Source organism: Silurus meridionalis, chromosome 14 (assembly GCF_014805685.1).
Source record: "Silurus meridionalis isolate SWU-2019-XX chromosome 14, ASM1480568v1, whole genome shotgun sequence".
NCBI lineage: Eukaryota > Metazoa > Chordata > Actinopteri > Siluriformes > Siluridae > Silurus > Silurus meridionalis.
The window spans coordinates 4,584,168-4,595,294 of NC_060897.1; the positions used below are offsets into that span (position 1 = coordinate 4,584,168).

Genomic DNA, 11,127 nt, shown 5'->3' on the forward strand with positions numbered 1-11,127 from the left:
TAATGGGTTGTTAATCCTTGTGTTAATTACGGATGGTTGTGTCAATTACATTGTTGGAAATTCAACCTCAATCAGTCTGCCGAATCTCACTTTTCTAAACAATTTTATTTTCTTTCCTCTACTGGAAATTTTTCCTGCCAGTGTGTGTAGTCAACATTTTTCATCCCGGATTTAGGGCTGTAACGGTACACAAACATTCGCGTTTCAGTACGTACCTCGGTTTTTAAGTCACAGTTCGGTTCTGTTTTGGTACAGTTAAGGGGAAGAAATGCAAAATATAAAATTGTCGTTTTAAAAAAAAATTATTATTATTATTAATAATGCAGCTTATTATTATCATCATTTGAGAACATCAACAGTTTAAAAGTTTAAAACTATTTTAAATGAAATGCCCACTTTGTTAAATAATATATATATATAAAATAATATTTAATAAAAATAAAATAGAATAAATCTAAATAATGTAATACACTTTATTATTATATTGATTCAATTGAGTGATCAATTAAATTGGCACAAAATTAAAATGATTAAATAAATGAAACAAATGGAAAAATTTAATTAAATAGTTAGTAATTAAATAGTTTTAACAATTAATAATAATAATAATAATAATAATAATAATAATAATAATAATAAATGCACTCAAAGTACGATGTGGAGATTAAACATACTTGTGGTTTGCTACTTAATAATTTCCTGAGTGAACTCAGATTTGAATTCTGTTCCGCATGTAAAAAGGATTGCATTCGGTGCACACGTGTACTGAGCCGAAAGCCGTGTACCGAAGAATTTCGGAGCGAATACGATGATGAAGTGATAAAGAGCCTCTTGAAAAGCTTGAATTTTATTTTCAATGATATTTTCTCAGAGAAGGATGAAAAAAAGCCTGAACATATCTGATAGAAATCGAAGTAAAATCAAAAGCAGCCACTGTAAATTAGGAAAGTACATCAGGGAAATGCAATCCTGTCCAAATAGGGCTTTTGTGTTTAAGGTATCGTACTTGCAAATCTATGACAGGGTTATGATGTATCATCGGATCTACTGACCGAAGTTCCTGGTTTGATTTGTGGAGTTAACTTGGTGTTATTGTGCTGTAGGACTTGCTAGAAGCAGACTGGACTCACCTGTCAAGTTCTAGGCCATCTGCAGTTCTAGCCGGTGCCCCCTTACAAGATTTGGAAGCAGATGGTTCCCATGATGCACAGCAGAGCTCCATGGCACCATCAGCCAAGAGTTCAGTGCCAGACTCTGTGGCACAACTTTCATCTATTTCAGAATCCAGACCTGTTAAAGCTTTAAGAAACTTGGCCAACTCGAACTCCTCATCTGTCTTCAAAGTGGTCTCTTTTACACATCCTGCTTCTCTTCAAGCACCTTCTGATAGCTCTAAAGCAATCTCATCACTGCAGGATTCCTCAACTTCTCAATCTGGCCAGCCAAACCCTCAACCAAGCATTTGCACTTTTCTCAAGGAAGACATCTCTTCCCAGGACGACTTTGATGACTGGGATGTAGATCTGGATGAGTTGGACGAGTGCGTTTCTTATAAGCCTTCTGACCCAGACCCAGACATTTCTCCAGCTAAACGCACGAGAACATCCCCCAGCAGTGCAGATACACCAGTCGTATCTTCTCTCAGAAGGTTCTGCAACACTACTCCGAAATCCGCACCCCCCGCAGTCCAACCACTTGCTGTACCTTCTGCTTGCCGCTTCACCAGTCCGGTGACACCTGGGCCTGCGAGAGGAACATCTCGGTGGCAAAGAGGAGCTGTGACTCCTCGAGCAGAAAACCGCTCTCTATTTCAGGCTGTATCTCCTGCTTCTGTGACTTCACAACCACCCCGTCCACTACACATGCCCGTTCTGACTAATCACCTGGTCCAGCTGGTGTCTGCAGCCAGTAAGACCCCTCAGAGACCAAGGAGTGATTCTGTTCGACCCAAGACTCGGCGCTTTCCTGGTCCAGCAGGTGCTCTGCCACAGCAGGTGATTCCTAAGTGTCTACATATATAGAAATGTCTATGTAGTGTAGGTAGATGGGCGGTTTTGTCAATAAATACAATTCAATTGCACAGATCAGTGGGCGGAGCCTGGATGACATTGTTGTGGCCGTTCCACAGACACCAGCACACGGGGCTGTTGCTCGCCTACGCACTGAGGTACCATACCACCTGCACACACATCTAACACACAATCTGTTCACTGTACACTCTTTCTCTAGGGCATTGTCCATTTAGAGGTCGACCAAAAGTGGTATTTACTGAACGCGAGGTCGGAACCGTACAATAACCGAATAATCAACCGATGTTTGTGTGTATGGTTGGATATAAACAGGTCCCGAGCTCTCAAGGAAACGACGAAGAGGAGTTCAGTGTAGGTCCGTGGGCAACAATGAAGGCGGAAATGGGATTGGACGAGAGAAACCCTTCCTGTTTCCTCAATTCCTACAGCATTGTCATGGTGCTGCGGAAAGTAAGTAAAACGTCCCCAACGTTCTTTGCTGTCTTCACCGTCATAAATATGCCCTAATTGCAGACATTCCTTATTTGTCAGTGTAATTAATGCTTTGCGATAAGTCATTAGTGTTCAGGAGACCTTGAGGTTGTGCCTAATTTGTTGCCCGCTCCTCGTTTTCGATTTATTATTCAGTAACCACTTGTCTTTCTTAGGCAGCCTTAAGGCAGCTGTCAAAGAATAAGGTTCCTAACATGGCTGTGGTATTAAAGAGCATCGTACACACACACGCTGATGCCAAAGCGGTGTTCAGAGACCCCACAGGTAAGACATGCATCAAGCAGATGCGTATGTAGAAACGATGAACATTCACAGGCAGCGGTTATAGACTTTTTTTTTTTTTGCCTATAAACAATTTTTTTCACCCTAACATTGTGTCATGATATGAGCCTGATTTAATCTAAACAGATATTCTCCATAATTAACCATCCTGGATTAGCAACTGTAATTTGATACCAATTGCTAGATTTGACGTACTTGTCGGTAGCTGATTAATCAACTGGTTAGTAAAATAGTACTGAACTTTATTACAAAAAAACCCCAAACAGTACTGAATCATGAAAATGTGCTCAATGAAATAAATATACATTTATTAATAAATATTAAACAAATGTTTGCTATAGTCTGAAAGCATTATCACCTCAAATAAATTGAAAACAGTTACATTGAAAATGAATAAAAAAAACCTCACTTCAAATAAACAGCGTCAGTGATCGCCTCTAGAGGCCGCTCTCGTACTGTATAATGTCGGAGGACCTTTTCAGCAACTCGGAAAAACTATCGGTATGGATTTTCACCAAAGGTTCCAGCAATTAACTATTGGTGCTAATTAACCAATGACTCGGTTGACCTCTAGTTATGGTTATAAAGTGTTATCACTATGAAATACTGTTTAACTTTTTTTTTTAATTATCCGCCACATAATTTTTTCTTTCCTTAATGGGGGGTTGGTCTATAAAAGTAAACGACATGGGCCGAGGTGACTACCAGTATTATTGTGGAGAATGTATTCATTTTATATATATATAATAAATAACATTATTACTATCATAATTACATTTTTTTTCTTAATCATTGTTATTGAAATCGAAACATTGACTTATGCATGTGGTTCTTACAGAGAAACACAACAAAAAAAATTATTACAGCAGAATAGATGTTTTTATTAAATAAATAACAATAATTAATAGTAGTTACAGGAATAAGAACTGTACATGCAGTAACAACAACAACCCCCAACATCCTGTGTTATTAGATCTTGGCAGAACAATACCCATAATTCTTTGTGAAGTGGCATTTCAGAAAATTCTCCTACAATCTTGTTTTCTTTCTTTGTAAATCTGCTCATCAGGGACAAACACACATCATTCGCTTTAATTCTTAGGTTCTGTAAATCTGCTTTGAGACGATGTCAATTGAGAAAAGGCGCTGTAGAATTGAACTTGTGATTGTGTCACGCTTAAGTTTTGTAAATGTATTTATACCCGGACTAGGTGAGATGCAGGGTACAGTTCACAGACGGCTGCTGGAAGAACGACAGTGGGAGCTGAAGACTGGAGCGGTTCTGCTGCTCAAACAGGTAATGAACCGCTGCTAATATCAGACTTGTGTAATTACCTCAGTGTTTAGACACGCGTTTTGACACTAGTGTCTCTGAAATTCTTGCCTAGGTGGGTGTGTTCTCCCCCTCTAATAGGAACCATTATCTGAACGTAACGCCCAATAATCTTCTTCGAATCTACCCTCCTGGTGGAGCAGTCCACGTCTTTTCCCAGCATTCCCAGCCTGCACTGGTTAGTGGTCAAGATTTACACTTGCACTTTGGTTACACTGATGGGTATTTACTCGATATCAGAAAGAGAAGTAGATTTGTACTTTTTAATTTTTCCAAGGGGTGATAGATAGATAGATAGATAGATGGATGGATGGATGGATAGATAGATAGATGGATGGATGGAAGAAAATATGTGGCACTCCAGGATTTACTGATGGATGGATTGATAGAAAGAACTAAAGATGTGGCACTCCAGGTTTTAATAATGGATGGATGGATGGATAGATAGAAGAAAAGATGTTGCACTCCAGGTTTGATGGATTGATGGATGGATAGAACTAAAGATGTGGCACTCCATGTTTTAATAATGGATGGATGGATAAATAGAATTAGAAGTAAAGATGTGGAACTCCCTGTTTTAATAATGAATGGATGGATGGATGGATGGATAGATAGATAGAAGTAAAGATTTGCCACTCCAGGTTTTAATAATGGATGGATGGATGGATAGAAGTAATGACGTGGCACTCCTGGATTTACTGATGGATGGATGGATGGATGGATGGATGGATGGAAAGAAGTAAAGATGTGGCACTCCAGGTTTTATGGATGGATGGATGGATGGATGGATGGAAAGAAGTAAAGATGTGGCACTTCAGGTTTAATGATGGATGGATGGATGGATGGATACACAGTGTATATACAGATGATATATAGATATGGGGATAATCTGGAAGATACACTGAATTATATACAGGCTAATTGTATAGAATGCATGATTATGGTTTAGAGAATAGATGAATGATTAATGCTCAATGCCAATATTTTCCATACATGTCTTGAACGAATGATAGGATCCTGCTGGATTACTGCACTGTCAGAAGGCCACATCTGAAGGGGGTCCCGTGTCTCAAATGGAGCTGCATTTTGAGGAGGAGGGGGAGGAGGAGGATGTGGAGCAGTGCAGCGTCTCAGCCAAACTCATGCTCCCAGATAATAGCATGGTAGAGTCTGGTACACGACCTGACTGCTCAGCGGATGCTCAGTGGGATGCAGGTGCATTTTTTCTCCACTTCTATCGTCTGTTCTGTTTGCAAGGTTTTTGGACACTTATAGCGGATTATACATTTACAGTATGTTAGTGTTTGGGGCATTTATTTATTTACATTTCTACAGGGTTCCTACGCATTTTGGAAAAGTATGGAATTTGATTTGAGTGATTTCCACTTCTGAATTAGTACAGAAAATATATCTATTCGTTTTTCTAAAATATATAACTAAGAATTAGTAAAAAGATTAAATGTAAAGTTTAGAATGTTACATTTATATATTATTAACATTGCACTCTAATGCATGTGGTTTGGTGTCTTAAAAATCTAATAAGTCTGGAAAAATATGGAAGTTTGAAATGAAAAATGGCCCTGTTTCTATTTTGTGCAACACAAGAGGGCGGTAGAGGGCAGTTTTACTGGTTTTGGGTCTCCCTCCACACATTAATTCGCTGAGGTCTATTAAAATTGTTCGGCGCTCAAAGGTTAACATCTGTGAAAACAAAATAACACGAGTTGCTCAATGCTTATGTGTTAATCTGTTCGTGTCTTGCAGATGATCTCGATGAGATGCTTGGGGAGTTGCCTGTCGAGTCTTACAGTGCCTGATGCCGACACCATTAACACGGAGCTCTTCCAGATCTCCCAGCTGTGCTTTTTGTTCACTTTGTGTTTGTATAGAAGTTTTTGTAAGATATGTACAGAACCAGAAGGCATTCGTCGATGAAAAGATGCAAAATAAACGTTTGAGTTTCATTGTTTGTTTGTTGTAATAATTATCAATACAAGAACTCAACAGGATTCATGTGAACGCCTACCTGTTACTTACTACCTGGACATTAGCGACTGTTTGTAAATTCTCACTGGAAATGCGAATGAGGTTCGTGTATTGATGAGTGTAATATTCGAGCTGTCACAGAGACAGGTGTGCTGGTGAAGGTTTCCATGGTTACTCTGTCCGGCACTCTTGAATTTAAAGTGGCTCTTGAGACAAAAGTCTGACAGCTTGATCCACTTGTGAAGGTTGTTAAGACATAACGGGTCATATCGGGTCACTGGCGTACCTGTTTTAATGGACTTTACTAGAGTCAGAACCCGTCGTGTCTCGACAGACTTGTGGGAAAAGGATTCTGTCTTGTCTTCTTATACTTTCTCTTTTTTTTTTCTTCCCCTTTCCCATCCAGGTTTTCATGTCTTCATTGCATTTAGGCCATGTCCACACTAAAACGTTTTTGGCCTTCCGGCACGTTCAGACAACAAAAACTGTTTTTGCGCCGCAGTGTGAATTGAAAACGGAGTCTTTCGGGAACGATGACGAATTTTTTGCCTTGACGTTTAAAAAAACGGAAAGTAAAGAAATTACGCATGTCGAAGCATCATGCTTGTGCGCAGGACAAGGACTGGTGTTATCAGATGATTCAGTGCGGATGAGCAACTTTAAGGAAACGATTATATATTAACAATTAATTGTGGAAGCATTTTTTCCGACGAAAACGCTATTTTCAAATTTACCCGAATTCGTGTAGATGTAGCCTTATATTTACATTTATGGTATTTAGCAGATGCCTTTATCCAGAATGACTTTATCTCATTCAGCAACAGAACATCTAAGGGGTTAAGGGCCTTGTGCAGGGGCCCAGGAGATGCATGGGGATTTGAACTCACAACCTTTAGAGCCAAAGTCCAATGCTTTAACCACTTCTTGCTTTTACTCCTGAACCATGGACAGCGATCGAGGGACTGTAAATTTTGGAGTTTTGAGAGGAAAAACTACTTAGAATGTGGCACTGCTAAACGTATATAGAAATGAACATGCGAGTCTTTCTGAGATCAAAATGGAATAGTAATAGAGTTTTGAAAAGTTAAATTCACTTTACTTAGAAGAAAAAAAAAAGTAAATTCACCCTCTGACAACATGCTGCTCAGCTGTAATACTTATCTGTATATACACAAGGATTAGGTGCTGAAGTATCATTAGAATTATGGGTTTTTGAGCTTAAACTCGACTCAACACCTGCTATTATTATTATTTTTGTATTGTAAAGCTAAGATTCAATGAGTTATTCATACATATTGAATAACTTGAGTTCAATTCCCTGGATTAGTAATGAGTTTATTTAGCTTGACCTTTTGGAGTTTTGAGAGAAAATCTGCTGTACAGAAATGTTCTCTTCTGTCTCAACATGCACATCTGTAACAAATGGTAAAGGTTGAAAAGGGAACAGTAATTGTTCTGTATTGGCTCCAGTTTGGATCAGTCAACACACTGATCTTTTGGCTGTTGCTAAACTGCTACTCAAAAACAACATCTTAATTTAACTGCTCATTTCATTTCTCAACCGAAGTGTGTTACAGGTGCCATTTTCACAGCAGCGTCTCGCTTACCTTGAACTGTAAAGAGCTCCATGATTCAGCACAGTGAATCCCTGGGCTTGAACAGAAAAGTAAATCTGTAAAGTCATCGGGCTTCAAAAAAGGGCTCGGTCTTGCCGAGATAGAAGAAAGAGATGTATTTGTTCTTGGCTGACCCCAGAAGAGAGCTAATCTCTGTTTAAACTGCATACATGCTAGCTAAGCCGAAGAAGCACAGGGACCTTGTCTGAGACACCTCATTAAATCGTTAGCAGGCTGTAAGGCCTGCAGCTGTCAGGAATATCACAGGAATCCACAGGCGTTCTGCTGTGGAGGAGGAACCTGACCTTTGTATTAGGAACATGTTCAGTCCGAACAATGCGCCAATGTCTTAGTCTTGTGGAATTAATTGTGCCTCCTTGCTTCAGTTTCTCCTTCTTTTCCTTGACTCGTTACCTCCGAGGATCAAAGGTGTGAAAGGGGTTCGAAAGAAATGAAACTAAGCACACTGGGAAATCATGGAAAAATATTCACTTAAGAATTTAGCTTACTGAAGTGTCATTTTAACGCTTAAAAAGTAAATTCGCCCTCTGACGACATGCTGCTCAGCTGTAATACTTGTTATCTGATACAAAAACACTAATTAGGTTCTGAAGTGTCATTGAAACTGGTGATTTTTGAGCTTAAACCCGATTTAACAGCTGACTTTTTGTATTGGATTGTAAGGCCAAGATTCAATGAGTTATTCATACATATTGAATAACTTGAGTTTAATTCCCCGGCTTGGTAATAATGAGTTTATTTGGCTTGAGCTTGTGTATTTTGCATTTGAGGATGGATCGGCTGTTGGATATAAGAGCGAGAGACCGGGAAAATCAGTGAAACAAATTAGTTATGAGGCAAATGCAATTCCACGATAAACCGGGGGCACGAACTTTCAATTCCAATTCAGACTTTATTTCCCCGGATTCCAACTTTATTTCTCAAAATTCTGAGTTTATTTCTCACCATTCCGACTCTTATTTCTCGTAATTCCGACCTGATTTCTGGCAATTCCGACTTTTGCTAAAAAGTAAAGTCAGGATTGCAAGGAGTAAAAAGTTGGAATCGCAATTGGGCATTTTTAATTTTTTTTTATATGGTGGAAACGACCTTTACAGGGCAACTGTGAAAACAAATTGCAAGACACTGTGCAGTCTCTAGGGGGCGACTCATTCTCATTAAGAGCGTAGAATAGTTTATGATGTTTTTAAATGACACGTATCACTAGATTTATATATTTAGTGAGATCTTTAGTGCTTTTTTCGGCTTCACACACTACTTACTACCTGCTTCCTTGAACATTTTATCCAAAGCTGTCGATCACAGTACACATTCTCTACACAATGTACCCCTATAAATGACAGTATGACTTCCAGCCTGAAGATGTACTACCTGTAGCTAACAGGCCAGAGGACTTATTTGCTCAAAACCACCCTATGTAGTCAGGATAAACAGGTGCATTTTTAAACCCCATCTCAGGAGGAGGCTATCGGTATTAGTATTCTGCTACGGTACATCATGGCGTTACACATTCCTTCAGCAATACTAAAAAAAAGGAGTTGATTTCTGTGTGATTTGAAATGTTTGACCGACTGCTGACCTCCAGGTTCAATTTCATATGATGCTTTTCCAGGTCTAAAGCAGAAAGCGTTCCTGAATGACTCGCATATTTAGGTTTATAATTAAAACCATGGACGTAGATTGTATCTTGAAATCCCAATCTCCCACATGGTCATTTTTCCATGCAGCACAAGCAGATCAGGATCTATAAATTGAGCTTTGATGATAATATCACTATTGCAATTCGCTAACTGTGTCCCCTACCTGCTTAGCTGCTAATGTTTGCTGTTTCCAGTCCCATGTCCTGTCTCACATTAATTCGATTGCCTGGAAATGGCGAGTTTTGTTTTAGGCGCTAACAGCAACACTTGATCATTATCCTACATGCTTCCATCATCGTTGTAACTTTGCTAGCGATGTGTCTTTTGTGACAAAGCAGCGGAAATAACAGACAAACAATAAATCATCACTAAAAACATCGCATGTTTCAAAATTAATTTTTGTTTTTAATTTTTTATTGTGGATTTTTTCTTGCTGGATTTTTGAACAGTTGATAGACTATTGAAGAGACTATTCATTGGTCCAATCAGCTTTTTTCTTTCTTATGTACTCTTATTATATTCTTTCTGTTGAAGTGTTTTCGGTGTTTACATTGTACATCATACATTTTGTCCTGTGTCGTGACAAGCCAATTAAATGCCCAATCAAACATAAGAGTATCTTAGTGTTTCCTCCAAAACTCCAGATCTTTTGGATTGAGTACTCGGATTGAGCACTTCCAGCATGCAAAGTCTTGGCACTTCATATCATTTTGAGCACGAAAACATCTGCATAATCTATTATGACTATTGTGAATGCAAAAATAGATGTCACATAAATGCCAATCCACTGCTTTGAGAATATATTCAGTTTGTTTGTCCTCAGGATCATTTATCCCATTTAGATTCAGAGTAAATATACTGATATATCTGTGTATGCACAGCTGTTCATTACCTACATGTATGTGTTATACATTTCTTTTACCATACACGTCTTGGAGAAATTATTTAGAATTAATATAGATACAGTCTAAACCCTGTTATGATTCGGATGTAGGGAATTAAAATAAATCCAGTCTGAACCCAGTTATAATTCAGATTTAAGGAATGAATATAGATCCAGTCTAAACCCTGTTATAATTCAGATGTAGGGAATGAATATAGATCTAGTCCAAACCCTGTTATGATTCGGATGTAGGGAATTAAAATAAATCCAGTCTGAACCCAGTTATAATTCAGATTTAAGGAATGAATATAGATCCAGTCTGAACCCAGTTATAATTCAGATGTGGAGAATTAATATAGACCCAGTTTATATACAGTTATAATTAAATTAAATTCTGAGGAATTAATAAGGCTGGCATAAACCCAGTTATGATTCAGAAGTGGGGAATGAATTAGTCTTAGTCTAAACCCATTTATTATCCAGATGTAGGAAATTAATTAGATCCAGTCTATCTTCTTCTTATTTTGGCTGCTCACATTAGGGGTTGCTAGACCCAGTCTATATTCAGGTAAGTTAGATCTAGGCAATTAATTAACCCTGTCTAAACCCAGTTATAATTCAGATCTAAGCAATTAATAAACCTAGTCTAAACCTATTTGGAATTAATAAACCTACTCTAAACCCAATTAGAATTCAGATCTAAGGAATTAATTAGACCCAGACTAAACCCTGTTATAATTCAGATGTGGGAATAAATATAAACTAAGTGTAAACCCAGTTATGGTTCAGATGTGAGGATTTAATTAGATCTAGTCTATACCCAGTTATGACTCAGATGTGGAGA

At 38.3% G+C, this 11,127-nt stretch overlaps 1 protein-coding gene across 1 annotated transcript in view; it reads left to right on the forward strand.

The window, feature by feature from the left end:
• hrob (homologous recombination factor with OB-fold) overlaps positions 1 to 6,101 on the forward strand; it is an 8,848-nt gene extending 2,747 nt beyond the window's left edge. Inside the window, exons 3-10 of the mRNA XM_046866257.1 lie at positions 1,104 to 1,994; positions 2,084 to 2,167; positions 2,343 to 2,480; positions 2,678 to 2,786; positions 4,016 to 4,101; positions 4,193 to 4,315; positions 5,151 to 5,352; positions 5,902 to 6,101. Of these exons, the coding sequence (XP_046722213.1) occupies positions 1,104 to 1,994; positions 2,084 to 2,167; positions 2,343 to 2,480; positions 2,678 to 2,786; positions 4,016 to 4,101; positions 4,193 to 4,315; positions 5,151 to 5,352; positions 5,902 to 5,954 (1,686 nt within the window). The 3' untranslated portion in view covers positions 5,955 to 6,101. The remainder of the gene's footprint in view (positions 1 to 1,103; positions 1,995 to 2,083; positions 2,168 to 2,342; positions 2,481 to 2,677; positions 2,787 to 4,015; positions 4,102 to 4,192; positions 4,316 to 5,150; positions 5,353 to 5,901) is intronic.
• The last annotated feature ends 5,026 nt before the right edge of the window (positions 6,102 to 11,127 follow it).